The 25,198-nt window shown below is 50.5% G+C and overlaps 1 protein-coding gene and 1 long non-coding RNA gene across 7 annotated transcripts in view; one reads left to right on the plus strand and one right to left on the minus strand.

The window, feature by feature from the left end:
• Positions 1-25,198, minus strand: part of LOC140415273 (uncharacterized) — an 89,060-nt gene that overhangs the window by 56,427 nt on the left and 7,435 nt on the right. The window lies entirely within an intron of this gene.
• LOC140415206 (platelet-activating factor acetylhydrolase 2, cytoplasmic-like) overlaps positions 1-25,198 on the plus strand; it is a 41,245-nt gene that overhangs the window by 12,624 nt on the left and 3,423 nt on the right. For 5 of the 6 annotated variants that reach the window (XM_072501037.1, XM_072501035.1, XM_072501038.1 and 2 more), the window contains exons 7-10: positions 15,612-15,725; positions 16,841-16,932; positions 18,085-18,255; positions 24,599-24,747. In XM_072501037.1, coding sequence (XP_072357138.1) covers positions 15,612-15,725; positions 16,841-16,932; positions 18,085-18,255; positions 24,599-24,747 — 526 coding nt within the window. The remainder of the gene's footprint in view (positions 1-15,611; positions 15,726-16,840; positions 16,933-18,084; positions 18,256-24,598; positions 24,748-25,198) is intronic. The other variant, XM_072501040.1, reaches the window with a different exon arrangement.

The following is a 25,198-nucleotide window of genomic DNA, read 5'->3' on the forward strand; positions in this document are numbered from 1 at the left end:
AAATATGCTCCTAGACTCCCTGGTTCCGTTTCCATGCAGTTATCAACTAATTTTAGCCAACAGAGCCAGAATGCCTTCAGTCCCTCAATTGATATCTGTCAGCAAATTAGGCTTTTGGAATTCAAAGGGCCACATGACTAGACTTTGGCAGAAGAATTATTCATTACGTTTAAATGCAGCTTATAAAACACTGTTTCCCTCACCTTATTGCAAGAGGTTAAAAAGAAGATGTACATGCACTTATACAACACCTTTCACAACCTGGGAACATCTGAAAGTGTGTTGAGGTATTTTTCTGAAGTGTAGTCACTGTTGTAATGTAAAAAATACAGCCCTCAACTTGGACACAGCAGAATCTCACAGCAATGCAATAATGACTAGATAATCTATGGCAATGGTTTGAAACCAGTGGTTTCCTTCATGGGGACTATTGATTGTCATCAAAAGCTTTCACAGACCACCACATACACAAGCCGTTTCAAACATTGGGCACGATTCTCCGGAAAGATTTCATAAGTGTGGTAGCGAGCAGGGACTGCTTCAAGCTTCTTGGTGCTTGGCCTGGCGAGGCCGGCAACGCAATACAATGTTAATTGGTCCACCTAACTAGGCCCCACTGGCTTCATGCCGCAAATGAAGTCTCGCCAACCCATTCGCCGGGACGTCGCTCGCCAGTCCCCTGCTACCAAGGTCGAGCAGCACTGAAATAGCACTTGCACAGCCAGCCCCACTCTGCTCGCAGCCATGGCGCCAAGATACCTGGCCCAAGGTTTGAAGACAGAAAACTGGGGAGGCTCCTGGAAGTGGTCAAGGCCAGGAGCGATGTCCTGTTCCCCCGAGGGTCCCGGAGGGTGAGCCACAGGGCATCCATTGCCACCTGGGATGAAGGGGCAGCGGCCGTCAGCTCGGGCAGCGTGACCAGGAGGAAAGGCCTCCAGTGCCACAAGACCTACAGTTGACACCACCCCTCTCCCCCAGAGCTTTCTGCTCCCACGTGAGCATCTCTTTCCCCCCTCCACCCCCAACACTTGGTGCCCTCCAACCCTCACTTCAACCTTGCTCTCCCTTCAACCCCCTCTCCCTTCAACCACCTCCCCACACCCTTCCTTCACAAGCCCCATCCCACCACTCTGAAACACGCGTGTGGCTAACGGCACCCTCTGTATCTCCGCAAGTGAAGCTCTCACAATCATCGGGAGAGGGCCCAGACTGACAGAGGGGTGCTAGACATAAGAATCCTCTTGACCTTCGAGAATGGGCCCTGGAGGTGACGGGGGTGGCTGTGGACAGAGCGGTCACCAATGTGGAGGTTGGTGCACGCCGCAGAGGTGAGGATCCACCGGGCCCCACGTGGAGGACCTGTCAAACACAAATTGTTAATGCCATACAGACTGACCCACCCCTCCCCCTGATCACACATCCATTCTCTTGCAGGTCCTCCAGCCGACGGCGCCAGCCGATTCGGGGTGGCCCACTTCCCTGCCTCGCATGAGACCACCTCAGAAGAGAGTTCTGAGAGTGCCACAATCGACACATCACAACTGTCATCTCCACCCTCCACCAGCGCAGAGAAACACAGCTCGGTGGGCAACATTAGGTCAGGCTTATGGGGCACAGTCTGGTGAGCACCACACAGTTGCTGATGCACATCAGGTGGAGGCAGTAATGTCCAGACGAGACAGCAGTCGGAGGTCTGCTGGATACCAGTAACCACTGGGTCCCAACCAGATGCTGATCCGATGGACCAGGCTATCCCGGGACAGTTGGAGATGTTATGGAGCAGCCGGATCATTCAGAAGGCGATGTCAGCGACACTCCTGCAGCTCCATAGCTGCTTGGAGGAGTCCTAGAGCCTACGGGTGCAGGAGATGTTGCCGGCAACGCCTGGCACTGAGGCCAACACTGCTAAGGTGGTGACCGCAGTGGAGAGCCTGGTGCATGATGTCAGCAGCATTAATGGAGGTGTCCAAAGTGTGGCACAGCCGGAGATGGCCATGGCTGAGGGCCTCGGCAGAATGTCCGACTCGCTGGAGGACATGACCCAGTGCCAGGCTGACCTTGATGAGGTGCTGTGTGACATGTCCCGGTCTCAGATGGGAATTGCCGAGGCATTACAGAGTTTGTTCCAATCACAGGTGGGCATTGCCGAGGCACTGCAGAGCATGTCCCAGTCACTGAGGAGCATCGCTGAGGCCGTTGACACGATGGTGCAAACATCGGGGAACCGCCAGGGCTGGCAGAGCCAGATGATGCAGCGGCAGCCGGGGCTCGAACCAGCTGCCCCTGCATCCCCAGGGCCCTATGGGCACCAATCGGAAGGGCCTCTTGATGTTGGCCGCCAGATGCCTCCCCTTAACGAACCCTGTCTGGTCTTCCCCTATCACCCCGGCACACAATCCTCTGTTCTCGAGGCCAAGATCTTAGCCAATAGTTTTGCATCTACATTTAGCAGGGAAATCGGTCTGTATGACCCACATTGTTTCGGGTCCTTTTCCCACTTCAAAATGAGGGAGATCGAAGCCTGCGCCACTGTCGGGGGAGCACTCCCAGCTTACTTGCCTCGTTAAAAGCCCTTATCAGCAGCGGCCCCAATACCCCTGAGAACTTCTTATAAAATGCCACCGGGTACATGTCTGGACCCGGGCCCTTGCCCGATTGCATCGCCTCCAGCCCCTCCACCACTTCTACCAGCCCAATTGGGGCCCCCAGGCCCTCCACCAACTCCTCATCCACCTTCAGGAACTCCAACCCCTCTAAAAATCGCCTCTGCCCCAGCTAGGGGTTCCGACTCACACAACTTGCTGTAAAAGTCCCATAACACCCCATTCACCCCTGTCAGGTACAAGACCGTATTCTCTCCTGCATCCTTCACTTTTTGGATCTCCCTCCTGCTTCCTCAACTGGTACACTAGCATCCTGCTCACCTTCTCCCCATACTCATACACCGTATCTCTCGTCCTTCTCAACTGCCCCACCGCCTTTCCCGTAGATAGTAACTCAAACGCAATCTGCAGCCTCTGCCGCTCCTTTAGCAACCACGCCTCCGGGACATCCGCATACCTCCTATCCAACTGTAGTATTTCTTTCACTAGCCTTTTTATCTCCGCCCTCTGGGCTGGAATTGATATAAATTCCCCCCTGACCACTGCCTTTTGTGCCTCTCGTATCGTACCCGCTGAGACCTCCCCTGTGTCATTAATCTTTTTAATAATAATCTTTATTGTCACAAGTAGGCTTACATTAACACTGCAATGAAGTTACTGTGAAAAGCCCCTAGTAGCCACATTCCGGCGCCTGTTCGGGTACGCAGAGGGAGAATTCAGAATGTCTAAATTACCTAATAGCATGTCTTTCGGGACTTGTGGGAGGAAACTGGAGCACCCAGAGGAAACCCACGAAGACACAGGGAGAATGTGCAGACACCGCACAGACAGTGACCCAAGCCGGGAATCGAACCTGGGACCATAACCCGGATGGCCTTCCTCTCCCGCTCACACACGTCTCCCTCCGCGAACAACGCCATGTCCAACCTCTCTTGCGGGCGCTGCCCCCCCCCCCCCTTACTCACCCGCAGGTCCATCCAGTGCGGGGTATGGTCCGGCACCACTATTGCCGAGTACTCAACATTCACTAGCCCCGCCAGCAACATCTTATCGAACACAAAAAAAGTCTATCCAGGAATACAACTTGTGCACATGGGAGAAGAATGAAAATTCCTTCACCGTCCCTCTCCCAAATCTCTATAGATCTACCCCCCATCAAAATCAAATCCAATCAAACCATCTGCTCCATGAACCCCCTTCGCTCCTTCACTGTCACTGACGCCCTCTGCGACCTCGTACTTGGCCGATCCAATCTTGGATATAGAACCGTATAAAATCTGCCCCCCCCTCCAATAATTCACCAATGGGAGTCCAGGTCGGGGATCCTTTCCATCACCTGCCTCATAAATTCGACGTCATTCCAGTTTGGGGCACAGATGTTCACTAATACCATCGGCATCCCCTCCAATTTCCCACTCACCATAAAATACCCCCCCCCCCATAGTCAGTCGCTATACTTTCCACATCAAACGCCACCCGCTTGTTGATCAAAATCACTACCCCCTTCGTTTTAGAAACCAATCCCGAGTGAAATACTTGCCCTACCCATCCCTTCCTCAGTCTAGTCTGGTCCCCCACCTTCAGGTGAGTCTCTTGTAGCATAGCCACATCCGCCTTCAATCTTTTTAAATGTGCGAACACACGGGCTCTCTTGGCCGGCCCATTCAACCCTCGCACATTCCACGTGATCAGCCTGGTTGGGTCACCCTGCCCCCCACCCCCCACACACGGCGATCGACCATAGCCCCTTTTGGGCTCACCCATGTCTTGCACCTCCTCGGGTGCCCACCGTCATCGATCCTCCTCCTGCCTCTTTTTAGAAGCCCTTCCCCTGTCAGCAGTTTATCCCCCATCCCCCACTAACCACTCACCCCCCCCCCCCCCCCCCCCCCCCCCACTGCGCTTCTGTGAACCAGCCCGTGGCGCCTAGCATCCTACCCCCCCCACCCATCCATCCTGCTAGTGGAAACAAAACAACCCTACCCCAAGCCCAATTGAAGAGAACAACCCCCCATCCCTCACCAAATAACAGAAACAAACCCAGAGCAAAAGAATGGCCCCAAACTCAGTATAACAATGTCCCAACCCCAGAAACACAGCGCAAAAGCGTCTCCACCAAAGTTCAGTGTCCTCCTTCTCCTGCCTGTCCATTGTCGCTGACAAACTCCATCGCCTCCTCCAGCATCCCAAAGTACAGTTCCCGGCCTTCATAGGTCACCCACAAGTGCGCCAGATGCAGCATTCCGAACTTCACTCCCACCCCCCCTCCCCTTGACCTTGTTAAAGCTCGCTCTCCTCTTGGCCAGCTCGGCACCCAGGTCCTGATATACGCGGCTTTCACTGCCCACGCCTGCCTGGCCCACCTCAAGAGCCGCTCCTTGTCCGGGAATCGGTGCAATGGCACAACTATCTCCCTCAGCGGCTTGTTCGCCTGCGACTTCCTCATTAGTGCCCTGTGCACTCGATCCACTTCCAGAGATCGTGCGAATGCTCCCTCCCAGCAGCTTCTCCAACATCTTCCCCACATACGTGCCGGCATCTGCTCCCTTGCTTTCCTTTGGCAGGCCCACGATCCTTTGATTCTGCCTGCGCGACTGGTTCTCCAGGTCCTCAACTTTCTCTTGCAGCCGCTTCTTCTGATCACACATCAGTCCCATCTCCGCTGCCGTCGAGGCGAGCTGTTCCTCGTGCTCATTCGCCACCACCTCCACCTTCTGGATTGCCTGACCTTGGGCCTCCAGCCTCGTCTCCACACGGTCGATCACCGCCTTAATCGAGTCCACTGCCCTGGCCGGTCCTCCAGATTCTCCTTTCGTTGCTGGGTGAACTTCCTGTTCAGGAAGCCCACCAGCTGCTCTGTTGACCACTGAGCCGGCAGGGCCGCTCTCTGCCACTCCGCCACCTCCACGTACATCGCAGGCACTGCGCCACCTTTTGCTAACTGTTCCCCTCTTTTGAAACCGCTTCTGGTCCTCGACTCCATGTACCGGTGGGTCACTCTCTCCGACCAGCACTACTGCACCTTTTTTCCTTCACGCATCCACCCGTTAACCGGGAAATAGGTCCGAAAAAAACGCCATGAGCAGCAGCCACTAATGTGCGACCACTCACACCATGACCGCCACCGGAAGTCCCCAGCGCAGCTATTTCTAATAGTTTATGATGAGCACTCACAAATGTGTTGCTGGCCGCTGAGCCGCCCTGCTGCTCCCCTTGATGACTGTTGGCCAGCCAGCGCCACCTCCTTTTTCCTCCGGCTGCTCACCAGACCAAATGCCAGAAACCTGGCTGCTGCTTTGCACTGAATGAAAGTTGACAAACTTCACACCAATTCAGGAGATCCGTGTCTGAGCTCCTTTAATTCCCACCACCTCTCAACGTCTGCCAAACTGTTTTCCCACTCTAAAGGGGAGTCCGTCAATCAGAGCACGATGTTGTTCTGTATTGCCTGCTGGTAGGCTCATTCGAATTTCTTAAGCATATCAGCAAATTTAGAGCTACTAAGATTCTGATTGGTGTTCCCAGCACAACAGTCACCTCCCCAAATGGGCGTCTCCCCATTGATCAGGGCCCCGCAGTGCAGCGCTATGTTTCGTTGAAAGTCCGCCTCTGACCACACTTTTTAATTGCAGAGATTAATATAATACTGGCAATAATTGTGAAAATAGTTTAACAAGGAATATAATGCTACACACAAGGTACTCGTTATTTTTTCCCCGCTGACTATTTTTTTCCTCACTGCCCACTTGGCCCACCGGCAGTACCCCCGTGGACTACAGGTTGGGAACCACTGATCTTTGATGATGATAGAGAATTAAATTGTGGCTCATGATACCAGGGAAAACTTACCTTCTTTGAAGTAGTGATCTAGGTTCTTTTGAACCCAACGGCCTTGCTTCCAACAGTGTAGCACTACCTTAATGAAGTATCGAGCTGGTTTTTGTGCTGCAGTCTCTTGAATGAGACTTGAATCCACAAGCTTCTGACTCAAGTAAAAGTGCAATCCTTCTGAGACACAAGTAACACCGATATGCTTCATCTTCCATTCCCCATTGCTCACTGACCTAAATGGCTCCTGGTTAAGCAATGACTTGATTTTAAAATTTGTATTCATTTTCAAGACCGTCCGTGGCCTTATCCCTCCCTACTTCTCTAACCTCCTCCAACCCTCAGATAGCTGCTCTCTGGTAATTCTGACCTCTTGACCAGCTCCGACTTTACCCACTCCACCATTGGTTATCATGCTGTCAGCTTCCAAAGTGCCGGAGCTCTTGATTTCCCTCCCTAAAGTACTCTGTCTCGAGAGTCTCCTCTCCTCCTTAAAACCTAAGTCTTCGATCAAATGTTTGGTCATCTGCCCAAACATTGCCTTCTATGACTCGGTGCCAAATTTTGTCTTTTAATGGCCTTGTGAGGCACCTTGGAACATTTTGCTCCATTAAGGACGCTAGATATAAATAAAACTCGTACTACAAATTGAGGAAGACATGAAAAAAGAGACAGGTGTTTTTTTACAGATATAAAACAATCTCTAAAGGAGCAATAAAGTCTGCCGAATGGGTCAGTCATTCAGGAACATAGGAACAGGTGTAGGCCATTCAGCCCCTCGAGCCTGTCCTGCCATTCAATAAGATCATGGCTGATCTGTAACCTAACGCCATATACCTGCCTTTGGCCCACATCCCTTAATATTTCTGCTTAACAAAAATCTATCTATCCCAGATTTAAAATTACCAACTGATCCAGCTTCAACTGATGTTTGTGGGAGAGGGTACCAAACTTCTACCGTCCTTCGAGTGAAGATGCTCATCCTACATCTCTCCTGAACGGTCTAGCCCTCATTTTTAGACTGTGCCCCTTAGTTTTAGAACCTCCAATCAGTGGAAATGGTTTATCTTTATCTATCCTGTCTTTCCCTGTTAATATCTTGAATACTTTGATTAGAACACCCCATAACCTTATAAATTGTAGCGGAAACGGGTCTAATTTGAGTAATCTTTCCTCTTGACTGAACCCCTGTGATCCAGGTATCATTTTTGTAAACCTACGTTGCACTCCCTCCAAGGCCAAAATATCCTTCCTAACGTGTGGTGCCCAAACTGCACACAATACTCCCAAGTGGGGTCTAACCAGGGTTTTGTACAGCTGCAGTATAACCCTGTTAGGACTGAGATAAGGTGAAAGAGGGCTGTGAGTCTTCAGAATTCCCGTTACCAGAGAATATTCAAGACTGAAATCAACATAATTTTGGACATTAAGAGAATCAAGATATGTGGTGAGTGGAAAGAAGAGTGGAGTTGAAGTCGAAGATTAGCCATTACTGAATAGTGGAGGAGGCTAGAGAAGTTGGGATGGGAGACTCCTGCTGCTGTTTCTTATGTTCTTCGTACGAGTTACTGTAAGCTATTTCACAGGAGATTTGCTAATTTCCTCTTTTACTTTCTGTCTATTATAATTGAGCATTTATAAAACAAATGACGGGGGTGTTAACGATTAAGAAGCTGAGAGTAAGAATATGCAGTCAGGTGAAATGTTTTCACCAGGGTTAATTGAGAATTGGAATGCATCAATCAAGAAGATTATGGAAGCTGACAGAATAAATGGGTTCAAGAGACCTGTTTCTGCAGAGAGAAAAGGTTGAAGGATCTGGTGAGAAGCTGGCTCTGATTTTAAAAATTACAAGCCTATTGCATCGTAATAATATTTATTGTCACAAGTAGGCTTACATTAACACCGCAATGAAGTTACTGTGAAAATCCCCTAGTTGCCACATTCCGGCGCCTGCTCGGGTACACAGGAATAATTCAGAATGTCCAAATTACCTAGCAGCACGTCTTTTGGGACTTGTGTGAGGAAACCAGAGGAAATCCACGCAGACACCGGGAGAACGTGTAGACTCCGTCCACATAGCAATGACCATGCTGGGAATCGGACCTGGACCCTGGCGCTGTGAAGCAACAGTGCTAACCATTGTGCTCCTTTCTGTCCGTGGAAACCATTCAGCCCAGTGAGCCTGTTCTGTTTTTCTACTTCACCTGCCTTTGCTACATACCCCATGGCACCTTTACCTAATAAACATCCATCATTAGAAGTTTTGAAATTTGGCCCCCAGCATCCACAGCATTTCGGGGGAGAGTTTGAGATTTCCACGGCCCTTTGTGTGAAGAAAAGGTCCTTGATTTTAAAAATTATACCCCTTGGTCCTATTCTTCCACCTGAGGAAATAGTTTCTCTGTAACTGACCCTTGGACATTTTAAATGTTTTAGTTATCTCAACTGAAGCACACACGGGCAGCACGGTGGCGCAGTGGTAGCACTGCAGTTTCACGGCGCCGAGGTCCGGGGTTCGATCCCGGCTCTGGGTCACTGTCCGTGCGGAGTTTGCACATTCTCCCTGTGTTTGCGTGGGTTTTGCCCCCACAATCCAAAAATGCGCAGGCTAGGTGGATTGGCCACGCTACATTGCCCCTTAATTGGGAAAAAAATGAATTGGGTTCACTAAATTTTTTTTTTTAAAGAAAAAAAACTGAAGCACAGTGTGCTGGACTCCGGTGAATACAAAGCAAACTGTCTTCGTATTTTAACCTTTCTAGCCCTGGTATCATTTGGTGAATCTTGTCTAACTGTGACACACAATTTGATGAATCCTAAGCACCGTACATTTAGGAAAGCTGGAAACTTGACCATCTATCTCCCTGAGGTGATCTTTATGTGATCCAAAATTTAAAAATTACAAAAGTCTTGAGGCCAGGCAGATTGATGGAGACAAATCTGCAAGAAATGCAGCATCCCTGACCTCTGGTGGCAGATCCCAGTACTGTATCAGCATACTGAAATGCGGAGCTGATATGGAATATTGCAGAATGGAAAGTGGTAATTTGGCCTGTCAAGTTTGCATTAATATATTTTTCAAAGGAGCCACGCAGTCTCATCCCACAAACTTTCTTCTCCAGGCGCTTAAATATTTTTCAAGGAAAATATCAGTTGCAGTTTAGAGAAGGTTCACTGGACATCATTCCTGGTATGTATGGGTTGCCTTATGAATAAACAGTTCAGGCCTATCCCCATCGGAGTTTAGAAGAATGAGAGGTGATCTTATTGAAACCAACAACGATTCTGAGGGGACTTGATGGGGTTGATACCCGGGAGCTGTTTCCTCTTGTGGGGGAGACTACAGAATTCGTAGAATCCCTACAGTGCAGAAGGAGTCTGCGCTGACCCTCCGAAAGAGCACTCTATCTAGGCCTATTCCCCCGCCTATCCCGTAACCCCGCATAGGATCATGGCCAATCCACCTAACCTGCACATCTTTAGACTGGGGATATGTGGTAGTATGTATTGGGGGTCATGTGGGACTGGAAGCCCTAATGTCATTGGCTGACAGATCCCGGGTCCTGGTTGGCCGTTGACCTCTAGCTCCGCCCTGAAGGCGGAGTATAAGAAGCCGGAGTCCTCCCCCGCAGGCCATTCTACTATCGAGCTGCGGGGGAACAGACACGCTTAATAAAGCCTCATCGACTTCACTCTATTCGTCTCACGGAGTCTTTGTGCGCTACAATTTATTAAGCGTGCCTAAAAAAAAGGACTATGGAGCTCAGGATCATTCCGGAATGCCTGAGGATCAGCCCCCACGCAGTGAATGCGGCAGCAGCCTTCAAGCACTGGCAGACTTGTTTCGAGGCCTACCTCAGAACGGCCACCGGCCGGGTCACAGAAGACCAAAAACTACATGTCCTGCACTCGAGGGTGAGCACGGAGATCTTCTCCCTCATCGAAGACTCGGAGGATTTCCAGACGGCGTTCGCAGCACTGAAAAGTCTCTATGTCCGCCCAGTTAACCAAATCTACGCTCGCTACCAGCTCGCGACGAGACGGCAAGGTCCCGGAGAATCGATGGACGAATTCTACGCCGCGCTGCTGATTTTGGGACGAGCCTGCAGCTGCCCTTCGGTGAACGCAAATGAACACACGGACATGTTAATGCGCGATGCTTTTGTGGCAGGTATGAATTCATCCCAAATCCGCCAAAGACTTCTAGAAAGAGAGTCGCTAGGACTCTCAGAGGCCCGGGCCCTAGCAGCCTCCCTAGACGTGGCCGCGCGTAATACCCGCGCCTACGGCCCCGACCGCGCGGCAGCCCATTGGGCTCCGTACGTACCCGTCGCGACAAACCCACCCCCCCCCCCCCCCCGGACACCCCACAGGCTTGCGCGGTCCAAACGCCAAGTCGCACTGGGGGCGCCCGCTGCTATTCCTGCGGCCAGGCGAAGCACCCCCGGCAGCGCTGCCCGGCCCGCGCAGCGATCTGCAAGAGCTGCGGAAAAAAGGGCCATTTCGCGGTTGTGTGCCGGTCCCGCGAAGTCGCCGCTGTCCCGGGAGAACAGGGAGCCCTGCAAGCCGTTTACGCTCCCCACCCGCAGGCGCAGCCGCTCTGGGTCCCGACCACCGCGGTCCCGGGAGAACAGGGAGCCCTGCACGCCGCATACGCTCCCCAAACCCCCCCCCCCCCCCGCACCCCATGTATGACCCGCCGGCGCTACCACTTTGGGTCCCGACCACCACTCCCCACGGAGAAGAGGGAGTTCTGGCCGTCTCTAACGCCCCCCTAACCCCCCCCCCCCCCGTGCCCCACGTCTGACCCGCCGGCGCTACCAACTTGGGTCCCGACCACCGCTGTCCCCGGAGATGAGGGAGCCCCGTGCGGTCCTAACGCTCCCAACCCCCCCAGCGCCCCATGTGCGACCTGCAGACGCCGCCATTTTGGGTCCCGGCCACCACGAGGGGGAGGAAGGGTGCCGCCACTTGGACCACCCCAAACCTCTACGACGCGTGGGGGTGGCCATTTTGTCCACCCCGCCGCCATCTTGTGACCCCCCAGCCATGTGCGATGTATGGGGGCGGCCATTTTGTTCATCCCCGACGCCATCTTGGACGGCAACAACGGACCCCACTCCACTACCACAACCACGTCTCGCTTCAATTACGCTCGATCAAGCTCGGCCCCGGACACTCCAGACGACGACGACAACGGTGCTAATAAACGGCCACGAGACACCATGCCTAGTCGACTCCGGGAGCACGGAGAGCTTTATCCACCCCGACACGGTAAGACGCTGTTCCTTGACCACCTATCCCAGCGCACAAAAGATTTCCCTAGCTGCAGGATCCCACTCCGTACAGATCCAAGGATTCTGCATAGTTACCCTAACGGTGCAGGGGAGGGAGTTCAAAAACTACAAACTAAACGTCCTTCCCCAACTCTGCGCCCCCACCTTACTGGGATTAGATTTCCAATGCAATCTACAGAGCCTTACGTTCAAATTCGGCGGCCCAATACCCCCACTCACTATCTGCGGCCTCGCAACCCTCAAGGTGCAACCCCCGTCCTTGTTTGCGAACCTCACCCCGGATTGCAAACCCGTCGCCACTAGGAGCAGACGGTACAGCGCCCAGGACCGGACCTTCATTCGGTCCGAAGTCCAGCGGCTACTAAAGGAGGGCATAATCCAGGCCAGCAATAGTCCCTGGAGAGCGCAGGTGGTAGTAGTGAAGACAGGGGAGAAACAAAGGATGGTCATAGACTATAGCCAGACCATCAACAGGTACACACAACTAGACGTGTACCCTCTCCCCCGCATATCCGACATGGTCAATCGGATTGCCCAATATAAAGTCTTCTCCACCGTGGACCTCAAGTCCGCCTACCATCAGCTCCCCATCTGCCCAAGTGACCGCAAGTACACAGCCTTCGAGGCAGACGGGCGATTATACCATTTCCTAAGGGTCCCATTTGGCGTCACAAACGGGGTCTCGGTCTTCCAACGGGAGATGGACCGAATGGTTGATCAACATGGGTTGCGGGCCACGTTCCCGTATCTCGACAATGTAACCATCTGCGGCCACGACCAGCAGGACCACGACGCCAACCTCCAGAAATTCCTCCAGACCGCCAACGCCTTGAACCTCACGTACAACGAGGACAAGTGCGTTTTTAGCACCAACCGGCTAGCCATTCTGGGCTACGTAGTGCGCAATGGGATAATAGGCCCTGACCCCGAACGTATGCGCAAAAGCCCTGAAACGCTGCCTGGCGTTCTTTTCATACTACGCCCAGTGGGTCCCCCAGTACGCAGACAAGGCTCGCCCCCTAATACAGACCACGACCTTCCCTCTGTCGACAGAGGCTTGCCAGGCCTTCAGCCGCATCAAAGCGGATATCGCAAAGGCCACGATGCGCGCCATCGACGAGTCCCTCCCCTTCCAGGTCGAGAGCGACGCCTCCGACGTAGCTCTAGCGGCCACCCTTAACCAAGCGGGCAGACCCGTGGCCTTTTTCTCCCGGACCCTCCACGCCTCAGAAATCCGCCACTCCTCAGTGGAAAAGGAAGCCCAAGCCATAGTGGAAGCTGTGCGATATTGGAGGCATTACCTGGCCGGCAGGAGATTCACTCTCCTCACTGACCAACGGTCGGTAGCCTTCATGTTCGATAATGCACTGCGGGGCAAAATCAAAAACGACAAGATCTTAAGGTGGAGGATCGAGCTCTCCACCTTCAACTACGAGATTTTGTATCGTCCCGGAAAGCTGAACGATGCCCTATCCCGCGGCACATGTGCCAACGCACAAATTAACCGCCTCCAAGCCCTCCACGAGGACCTCTGCCACCCGGGGGTTACTCGGTTTTTCCACTTTATCAAGTCCCGCAATCTCCCATACTCTTTAGAGGAGGTCCGTACAGTCACAAGGGACTGCCACATCTGCGCGGAATGCAAACCGCATTTTTTCAGGCCAGATGGTGCGCACCTGATTAAGGCTTCCCGCCCCTTTGAACGCCTTAGTCTCGATTTCAAAGGGCCCCTCCCCTCCACCGACCGCAACACATATTTTCTTAATGTGGTGGACGAATACTCCCGCTTCCCATTCGCCATTCCCTGCTCTGACATGACCACGGCCACAGTCATTAAAGCCCTGAACACCATCTTCACACTGTTCGGTTGCCCCGCATACGTCCACAGCGATAGGGGGTCCTCTTTCATGAGTGACGAGCTGCGCCAGTTCCTGCTCAGCAAGGGCATAGCCTCAAGCAGGACGACCAGCTACAACCCCCGGGGGAACGGGCAAGTAGAGAGGGAGAACGGCGCGGTCTGGAAGACCGTCCTACTGGCCCTACGGTCCAGGGACCTCCCAGTTTCACGGTGGCAGGAGGTCCTCCCGGACGCCCTCCACTCCATCCGGTCGCTATTATGTACGAGCACTAATCAAACGCCTCATGAGCGTCTCCTTGTCTTCCCTAGGAGGTCCTCCTCTGGAACGTCGCTGCCGACCTGGCTGGCGGCCCCAGGACCCATCTTGCTCCGAAAGCATGTGCGGGCACATAAGGCGGACCCGTTGGTCGAAAGGGTTCACCTCCTCCATGCAAACCCGCAGTACGCTTACGTGGAGTACCCCGCCGGCCGACAGGACACGGTCTCCCTGCGGGATCTGGCGCCCGCCGGCAACACACACACCCCCCCCGACACCATTCACCCAACCCCCCCCCCTTCCGCCACCGCCGCACCCCGCGACCGCCCCCTTCCCAGGAGGATCGGTTCCCCTCCCCTCAAGCCCGACCAAGAATAAAGCCCAAGCTGAAACCGTAAGGCTCCCGGAGACGACAACACCGGTACAAGCACCACCACCACCACCGGGGCCGAGGCGATCGACACGGACGACCAGACCGCCCGACCGACTCGTGGCGTCGATCTAAATCAAAATATGGACTTTTCACAAGAACATTTTGCTTTTCTCCCGATACCTTCTGTAAATAGTTGAAACAGGACAAAATTGTACAATACTGTATTGCCATGTGAATGTTTTTCCTCCCAGGACCAGCCCTGTAAACCCTTACCACCATACGAAGCATCACCCCGCCGGGTTCATTTTTGACAAAGGGTGAATGTGGTAGTATGTATTGGGGGTCATGTGGGACTGGAAGCCCTAATGTCATTGGCTGACAGATCCCGGGTCCTGGTTGGCCGTTGACCTCTAGCTCCGCCCCGAAGGCGGAGTATAAGAAGCCGGAGTCCTCCCCCGCAGGCCATTCTACTATTGAGCTGCAGGGGAACAGACACGCTTAATAAAGCCTCATCGACTTCACTCTATTCGTCTCACGGAGTCTTTGTGCGCTACAGGATATTGTTTGGAAATAAGAGGACTGACTCCCTTTTAAGGCAGAGATGAGGAAATTTTTTTTCCACCAAAATGGTCAGTGGTGTGTGGAATTCTCTTCCCCAGAAAGTATTGGAGGCTGGGTCACTGAATTGATTCAAGACTGAGTTAGACAGGTTCTTGTTAGGTAAGGGAGTCGAGGGTTATGGGGGAAGTTGAGACCAAAACAGATCAGCCAGATCTTATTGAATAGTGCAGAAGGCTGAACAGCCAAACTCCTATTCCTGCTCCTCTGTTCCAATCTTTCCTGAGGTGTGGTGCCCAAACTGAACTCACTACCTCTGGGGAGTTTCACCAAGAATATGTACTACTAAAGCACAATTTATTCCTTTTTGTTTTCTAACACCCTTGAGCTACAATCCCAAATTCCACTAGTTTTTTGATTACTTCTGCACCAGTATGCCAGCTTTTAGTTATCTGCAGACATAAACCTCCTTGGTTTTTGCAGTTTCGAGTTTCTCACTTTTTAAAATATAAATTTAATATTAATATTTTAAATATAAATTTAACGTGCCCAATTCATTTTTTTACCAATTAAGGGGCAATTTAGTGTGGCCAATCCACCTATCCTACGCAGACAGTGGGGGGGGGGGGGGAGAATGTGCAAACTCCACACGGACAGTGACCCGGGGTCAGGATCGAACCCGGTCCTCGGCGCCGTGCGGCAGCAATGCTAACCACTGCGCCACTGTGCCATCCTAGTTTCTCACCTTTAAGACGAAAATAAGGTACCGCAGCGAAATGAGTTGGGGAAAGTTATATATAGATATATTTGTTTTGTTGCCCCTCCTCCCTTCCAGGTGCATCTGCGAGTGGAGGAATGCAGCCGGGCTTTGGACCTGCTTGCAGATATTAACAATGGGAAGCTCATCAAAAACGTCCTTCCTGGCGACTTGGACCTCTCCGGTATGAAGGTGGGTACATTGGGAGCTAGACGCCCCTCTCTCAACTAAATCTTGAGCCTGGTGCTGCCGCTTTTCCCCCAAACAACAGGAGCGTACATTTCCACATGTGCGGGGAGATGTTGCATTGGGAGGACAAAGCAGGAGAGTCACCGGTGGGTGGGGGGGGGAGGGGTGGTGGTAGTCAGGGGTTAAGGCAGTTCGGGCGGCAGTGGTCAGGGCTCCGGGCATGGTGGTCAGGGGTTCTGGGCAGTTGGGTTAGGGGGAGGGGAAGAGAGGAGAGGTCATGGTGGTTGAGGGTAATGGTCTGGGTTTGGGAGAGTAGAGTGGGGGTGTCTGAGAGGTTGGGGTGGGGACAGGGGGTCTAGGCAGTCAAGTTGGGGGTCCGGTTGTCGGGGGACGAAGGCGGTTACAGGAAGGGGATCGAGGCAAGCGTCAGGGGGACAGGTCGTGTTGGGTTGGGCCTGGGTAGAGGGATAGCTGGGATTGGGGGAGTTCCATAGAGAGGAGATATTCGGGGTTCCCCAGCACATCTTTGGTGTACCATGTAGTTCCACTGTCCGGGAGCTCCGAAGTTGCGGCCCAAAGGGTTACCATCTGGAATGCACTGCTAAACAAATGGTGAAAATAGATGCAATAAAATAGATGCAATAACTTTAGAATAGGAATTGGTTAAATACTACTTAAATACTTGAAGGAATAATGATTGCAAGATTGTGGGAAAAGAATAGGATATTGTAATTAATTGAATAAGTCCTCAAAGGAGCCAACATGATGGCTTGAATGGTTTCCTGTGCTGCATCATTGCTTCTATAATTCTATACTAACAGTGTTATTTTTAACACTGTTTAACACTGTTATTGTTCGAGCAAAATGAGCACCATTGACTTTAGAAGGAGGCAATAGATTGCAAATGGATTTGGACTTATTGGGGAAGTGGGCCCAAGGTTGACAAATGGCATTCAGTGCAAATATCCACCGTATGATCCTGGCAACCCACGGCAGCTGGAAACAGCCCCGGCTGAGACTAGCTACCTCAGTGGTCTGAGTTAGTGGCTTGGGGGTGCATTGGGTGGGAAAAGATCAGAATGGAATTAAATCTGAGATGGTGGTCTTCATTCACACAGGGCTGCTTTGACCTGCAGAGAGTTGCGGTGATGGGTCACTCATTTGGAGGCTCCACAGCGATCTTGGCGGTCGCTAAAGACCAGCGGTTCAGGTGAGTAACACTTCAGTCCAGTATTCATATTAGTGGAAATGTAATTGAGGAAATTTTTCAGCAGGAATACTTTATCCTGAAAATGCAGTAACATGACGAGGCATGTTGACTTAATGCCATGGAATGATTCAAATGCAAACCTGTGATTTCACATCCAGAGAGACTGATTTCTGTGGTGCCAGGGGCTGGTTTAGCACACTGGGCTAAATCGCTGGCTTTTAAAGCAGACCAAGGCAGGCCAGCAGCACGGTTCAATTCCCGTACCTGCCTCCCCGAACAGGCGCCGGAATGTGGCGACTAGGGGCTTTTCACAGTAACTTCATTGAAGCCTACTTGTGACAATAAGCGATTTTCATTTCATTTTTCATTTCATTTTCATTTCAGTAGTTTCATAAGATGTAGCATCTAAGACCAAAGATGTAAAAATTAGCTTAAATGAAAGCTTAGAGGACCGTATGTCATATTGGCCTTGAAAACTCGATGGTAGCTTACTTCCTGACTCCCCAGAGCCAACTACTTGACAGAAGTTAGGGATATGATGGAATATTCTTCAGTTGCCTGTACAGATGTGTTGCAACCACACTCTTTAAGCTCAAAGCCATCCTGGAATAAACAATTGCTTGATCAGCACCCCATCCACCACCTTAAACATCCACTCCCTCCAGTACCAGAACACCATGGCTGCAATGTGTACCATCAACAGGATGCACTGCAGCCACTCGCCGAGGCTTCTTTGCAAACCTGCAACCTCGTCCACCTACAAGGGCAGCAGGTACATGAAAACACCACTCACTCCAGATTTACCTCCCATGCTGATTTGGGTGCATAATCACCCATTCCGTCTTCATCACTGGAGAAATCCCATGATGGAGGTTGAGTTTGGGGGAAGTCATTGAGGAAAGTATCGTGAAGAAGCAGAGGCTGCATCAATTCCGATTTATAAACCAGCTCAAGTGGATATACGGTAAGCGAGTGTGCTGCTCCTATAGCGTCCCTCCAGAAGAGATGTTCATTCACACCCAACCAGTGGCAGCATTGAGAAATCTGCTCTTTGGGATCTCATAGTCCTCCCTTATTTTGTGAGAATGTGTGTTGCCCGTCTTTCACAAGTTGGCCTGGTTTGCTGACTATAAGTATATTCTTGCCCTGCAGGTGTGCAGTAGCTCTGGACGGTTGGATGTTTCCACTGACCGATGACATTTATTCTAAGGTGCTGCGTCCTGTGTTCTTCGTGAACTCTCAGAAATTCCAGACCGATGACAGCATCAATAAGATGAAGAGACTGTACTCCACTGGTAATGAGATCAAAATCATCACCATAGTGTAAGTGAAGAGAGAAGTGGTCTAATTGAAATGCATGCTATAGCATGAGCAGAGGCTTTAAAGAGGGTCTAATGTAGGTTCTCTGGTGTGCCGCCTGAAGTGAGGAAACACAAATACTTAAATTTTAAAAATGATTTTTTTTTTCTCCCCCATTAGAACAATACAGATTATAGGGCAATATAATAGAAGCTTTTGAAGTTAATAATCCGGGGCTCGTGATACCAGATTAAATGTGAGACGTTTAGAACAAAGGGCAGGTGAAATTTCTTCATGCAGAGGATTCTGAGGTGACTGTGGGTACAGGTAGGTGGAGGGGGGTGGAAGAAGCTGGGACTGGGAGAACTGGTATCTGTGGGCGACCCCAGATGTGTGTCTGTCTACCTGAGATCAACAGGATGAGAGTGTGTGTGGATGTGTGCTCAGGCAAATCAGGAGAGTGTGGATGTGAACACAAGCACAGACTGGGAATTCTGGCATCCAGAAGTGGATTATAATCCTAGCTCCTTTTTGGGACTATTCTGGATCAAGCATACTCTGGCGATGATCGCGCTAGCCCCATAACAGTAAGCCCACCTCACCTGCACATCTTTGGACACTAAAAGGCAATTTTAGCAAGGCCAATCCACCTAACCTGCACATCATTGGACTGTGGGAGGAAACCAGGGCACATGCAAGGAACCACGCAGACGCTGGGAGAACGTGCAAACTCCACACAAGCAGTCACCCACGGTCGGAATTTAACCGGGTCCCTGGCACTGTGAAGCAGCAATGCTAAACACTGCCAACTGTTATGAAGCTAAAGCTGGTAAATGGAATTGAGCTGCCAGTCAGCCACTAACTAACTGAATGGCACATAGGCTTGAGGGGCTGAATAGTCTACTCCTGCTCCAGTTAGGCCTACACACCTTGGTGTTTAGAAGAATGAGAGACGATCTTATTGATTCATATAACCATCTGATGGGGCTTGACAGCAGTTGTTGAGAGGATGTGTCCCTCGTGGGGGAATATAAAACCAGGGGGCACACTTTCAAAGTAAGGGATCTCCCTTTAAGATGACAATGACTAGGATATTTTTCTCTTAGTCATTGGATGCTGGGGAGTTGGTGGCATAGTGGTATTGCCACTGGAGGTAATGTAGAGACTCTGGGAAATGCCCTGGTGATCTTGGTTGAATTCCAGCAGGGCAGATGTGGAATTTAAAAACTCAAAATATCTGGAATTAAAAGTCTAACGAGGACCATTAAATTATTGTCGATTATCGTAAAAACCCAACTGGTTCACTCACATCATCGAAGGAAACCTGCCGACCTTGCCTAGTCTGGCCTACATGTGACCCCTGACACACAAATGTGGTTGACTCTTACATGCCCTCTAAAATGGTTGAGCAAAGCACTGAATCGCTACAAAAGGAATTAAACTGGACAGACGACCGGCATCAACCTGAGCACAAAGAACTGACAACTGCAAACCCAGTCCTGTCTTTTTAAAATAAATTCAGAGTACCCAATTCAAAATTTTTTCCAATTAAAGGGCAATTTAGCGTGGCCAATCCACCTACCCTGCACATCTTTTTGGGTTGTGGGGGTGAGACCCACGCACACATAGGGAGGATGTGCAAACTCCACACGAACAGTGACCCGGGCTGGGATCGAACCGGAGCCCTCGGCTAACCACTGCGCACCGTGCTGCCCAAACCCCGCCCTGTCAACCCTCCTTGCTAACATCTGGGCCCTTGTGCCAAAATTTGGAGTCCTGTTTCTCAGACTAGTCAAGCAACAACCTGACGTCCAGTCATACTCGGAGAATCATACCTTACAGACAATGTCCCAGACACCGTCATCTTCCTGGGTGTGTCCTGACCCACCGGCAGGACAGACATAGGAGAGGTGGCGGCACGGTGGTATACAGTTGGCATGGAGTTGCCTTGGGAGTCCTGAACATCAACTCTGGACCCCATGAAGCCTCAGGGGCTGGTTTAGCACAGTGGGCTAAATAGCTGGCTTGTATAGCAGACCAAGGCCAGTAGCGCGGGTTCAATTCCCGTACTGGCCTCCCCGAACAGGTGCTGGAATGTGGCGACTAGGGGCTTTTCACAGTAACTTCATTGAAGTCTACTTGTGACAATAAGCGATTTTCATTTCATTTCATTTTCATGGCACTAGGTCAAACATGGACAAAGAAACCTCCTGCTGATTACCACGCGCCAGCCCCCTCAGCTGATGAATCCATACTCCTCCCATGTCGAACACCAGAATGAAGGTGGAAGAACTGAAGATGGCAAGGTGGTACTCTGGTTGGGGAACTTCGGTGCGCTTCACCAAAAGTGGCTCGGTATTACCACCAGAGACTGAACTAACTGGGTCCTAAAGGACTTAGCTGCTAGACTGGGACTGCGGCAGATGATGAGGGAGCCAACAAGATGGAAAAACATACTCAACCTCATCCTCAACCTGCCTGCCTGCCACAGATACATCTGTCCACGACAGCATCAGTAGAAGTGACCACTGCACAGTCCTTGTGGGGATAAAGTCCCATCTTCACATTGAGGATACCCTCCATCGTGTTTGTGACACTGCCACTGTGCTCAATTGGATAGACTTTGAACAGATCAAGCAATGCAAGACTGGCCATCCATGAGGGACTGTGGGCCATCGGCAGCAGCAGAATGGTACTCATCCCACAATCTGCAACCTCATGGCCTGGCATATCCCACACTACCATTACCACCAAGCCAGGGGATCAACCATGGTTCAATGAAGAGTGCAGGAGAGCATGCCAGGAGCACCACCAGGCATATCTAAAATGAGGTGTCAACTTGGTGAAGCTACTACACAGAATTACTTGTGTGGTGAACAGTATAAGCAGCAAGTGATAGAGCTAAGCGATTCCACAATGAATGCATCAGAACTAAGCTCTGCAGTCCTGCCACATCCAGCCGTGAATGGTGGTGGACAACTAAACAACTCACTGGAGGAGGAGGCTCCACAAACATCCACATCCTCAATGATGCAGGAGCTCAGCACATCATTGCAAAGAACAAGGCTGAAGCATTCGCAATAATCTTTAGCCAGCAGTACCGAGTGGATGATCCATCTCTGCCTCCGCCAGAGGTCTCTAACATCACAGATGTCGGTTTTCAGTCAATTCAGTTCACTCCACCTGATACCAAGAAACAGCTGAAGGCATTTGACACTGCAAAGACAATATTCCGGCAATAGTACTGAAGCCAAGTCAAGCTGTTCCAGTATAGCGACAACACTGGCATCTACCCGGCAATGTGGAAAATTGCCTAGGCGTGTCCTGTACACAAGAAACAGGTCAAATACAACCCAGCCAATTACTGCTCCATCAGTCTACTCTCTATCATCAGTAAAGTGATGGAAGACATCATCAACAGTGCTTTCAAGCGGCACTTACTCAGCAATGACCATAGATGCTCAGTTTGGGCTCTGTCAGCATCACTCTGCTCCTGACATCATTCCAGCCTGGGTTTGGGGCAGCATGGTGGCGCAAGTGGTTAGCCCTGCTGCCTCACGGCGCCGAGGTCCCAGGTTCGATCCCGGCCCTGGGTCACTGTCCGTGTGGAGTTTGCACATTCTCCCCGTGTTTGCGTGGGTTTCGCCCCCACAACCCAAAGATATGCAGGGAGGTGGATTGGCCACGCTAAATTGCCCCTTAATTGGAAGAAATGAATTGGGCACTCTATTTTAATAAAATTTGAGCCTTGGTTTGAAATGGATAATGCGCAAAATTCCAGAAGTGAGGTGACAGTGACTGAACTTGATATCAAGGCAGCATTTGATGGAGTATGGCATCAAGGAACCTGAGCAAAACTGGAATCAATGGGAATTGGGGGAAACTCTCCACTGATTGGAGTCATACCTGGCACAAAGGAAGGTGATTGGAGGGCAACCAACTCAGTTTAAGACATCACTGCAGGAGTTCCCCAAGGTAGTGCCCTTATCCCAACCATCTTCAACTGCTTCATCGATGACCTTTCCATCAGAAGTGGGGATGTTTGCTGATGGCTGCACAATATTCAGACCATTCATAACTCCTCAGATACTGAAGCCGCCCATGTCCAAGTGCAGAAAGACCTGTACAGTATTTAGGCTTGGGCTGACAAGTGGCAAATAACATTTGTGCCCCACAAGTGCCAGGAAATGGCCATCTCCAACAAGCGAGGATCTAACCACATCGCCCCTTGACATTCGTCGCTGAATGGGGAGGCGGTGGCATAATGGTATTGTCACTGGACTACTTAACCAGAGACCCATAGTAATGCTCTGGGGACCCAGGTTCAAATTCCGCCACTGCAGATGGTGAAATTTGAATTCAATAAAAATCAGGAATTAAAAGTCTAATGGTGCCCATGAAATCATTGTCGAATGTAGTTATAAAAAAAACAAAAACATCTGGTTCACTAATGTCCTTTAGGGAAGGACTAGCCACATATAAATATGTGGCTACCAGAGCAGGTCAAAGGCTAGCCATATAAATATGTGGCTTCCAAATCAGGTCAAAGGCTAGGAATCCTGGTAACTCACCTTCTGACTCCCCAAAGCCTGTCCACCATCTACAAGGCACAAGTCAAGAGTGTGAAAGAGTACTCTCCACTTGCCCGGATGAGTGCAGCTGCAATAACATTTAAGAGCTTGACACCATCCAGGAGAAAGCAGTCCGCTTAATTGCTACCCCTTCCACAAACAGTTGATCCCTTCAACGAACAGTGGCAGCAGTGTCGACCATCTACAAAGTGCACTGCAGGAACTCACCAAGGTTCCCTAGGCAGCACCTTCTAAACCCGGCCGCTACCATCTAGAAGGATGAGAACAGCAGGTACTGGGAACACCACCACCAGGAGGGTCCCCTCCAAGTTACTCACCATCCTGACTTGGAAATATGTCGCTGGTTCAAGATCTTGGAACCTCCTCTCTAACAGCACTGTTGGTGTACCTACAACTCCGGGAATGCAGCAGTTCAAGAAAGTAGCTCGCCACCACCTTCTGAAGGGCAACTAAGGATGAGCAATAAATGCTGGTCTAGCCAATGATGCCCTCATCCCGTAAATGAATTTTAAAAAACTTATGTACCCCAGACAGCAGTAGGGACTGGGTCAGTGAATATATTCTGGGCTGAGTTAGATAGATTTTTGATCTACAAGGGAGTCGAGGGGTATAAAGGGACAGGCAGGAAAATGGAATTGGGTCAATATCCGATCAGCCATCATCTTATTGAATGGCGGTGTGGGCTTTTGAGGGGCCAAATGATCTACTCCTGCGCCTATTATGTCCTTAGAAATAATTTAGGCAAATAGTTCACCATAGGAAAGAGTTCCAGGTACCTGCGGAACAAGCTGGAAGTTTGAAGCAATGTTGCCTTGAAGCTGCATGGTATGTAGCAGCGCAGCAGTGGAGAACTTAAGAGCGTAGGGGGCAAACAGGCCACACCTGAGAAGCAGCCCCTTGTGCGCATGTAGCCATGCAGCAGTCCTAGAGGGACAGAGCATTGCATACAGGGGCTTGCTCACAGCGAAGTGAAATTGGAAGGAACATTGAAAGTACTATATTGGCTGTAAAGTGCTTTGCACTATTTTTTGGTTGTGAAAGAAGCTATATTAAATGCAAGTCCTTTTTTTTAAGGGTGATTAAAGCTTCCACCTTAGTTATGATTGAGTGGTGGAGTAAGCAAAGAATGACAGAATTCCATTATTATAGCACCATATTGCATCTCTGAGAAATGACTTAAAATGCTGCTTATTCAGCGATTGATGCATGTGTAAAAGCAACAGCTGTTTTTGTGCACAGCAATGGGATGCATGGCCAGCTGATCAGTACCAGGAAAGGTCTCTGAAATGGGTGATGTGAATCAGTGATCAGACACGTGCTTGTAGAGAGAAAATGAGTGAGGGTGCTTTTGGGATGTGGTGAAATGTTGGAGTTGACAGTCAAAAAGTCAGGGAATTCTGAGCCTCTAATAATAGTCACAAGTAGGCTTACATTAACACTGCAATGAAGTTACTGTGAAAAGGCCTGAGTCGCCACATTCCAGCGCCTGTTCGGATGCAGAGGGAGAATTTGCCTAACAGCACGTCTTTTGAGACTTGTGGGAGGAAACCGGAGCACCCGTAGGAAACCCACGCAGACACTGGGAGAACGTGCAGACTCCACACAGATAGTGACCCAAGTGGACCCAGGAGCTGTGAAGCAACAGTGCTAACTACTGTGCTACCATGCCGCTCATTGTGCTACCGTGCTGTCCATTGCTGCCTCGTGGCCTTTTCCTCCTGTTCACAAAAGATTCTTCCATTCTTAGTAATTTTCCTATCAATGTTTTGTTTCAGAGGGTCGGTACATCAGAGCCAGACGGATTTTACACTACTAACTGGTCAGTTGCTCGGCATGGCATTTGAAACAAAGGGAAGCATAGATCCTGTCGAAGGCCTCGATATCACCAACAAGGCCTCTCTGGCCTTCCTGCAGAGACATTTGGGTAAGACAGCCCTGAAATACCATCGTTTTGAATCTTATAACGCAGGAAGAGTCCATTCGGCCCACTGTGTCTATGTTGGCTCGTTGAGAGAGCAATCCAATTAATTCACTCCCCCTGTTCTTTCCGTGTACCCCGGCAATTTTTCTTCTTTTTAATTATTTATCCTTTTTTTTTTTTTGAAAGCCATTGTTGAAACTTTCAGGCAATGCGTCCCAGATCATCGTAATTCACTCCATAAAAATGTTCTCTTCTCCCCTTGGTCCTTTTTGCCAATTACCTTAATTCTCTGACTTCTGATTACTAATCCTCCTACCATTAAAAACTTAGTTTTGTTTGTTTACTCAATCAAACTATCTTCATTGACTGCACCTTCTAGCCCCCAACATCTGGCACCTAGAAGGACAAAGTCAGATGCAATGTGAAACCATCCACTCTTGGGTACATTCCAAGT

Source organism: Scyliorhinus torazame, chromosome 1, assembly GCF_047496885.1.
Source record: "Scyliorhinus torazame isolate Kashiwa2021f chromosome 1, sScyTor2.1, whole genome shotgun sequence".
Taxonomy (NCBI): domain Eukaryota; kingdom Metazoa; phylum Chordata; class Chondrichthyes; order Carcharhiniformes; family Scyliorhinidae; genus Scyliorhinus; species Scyliorhinus torazame.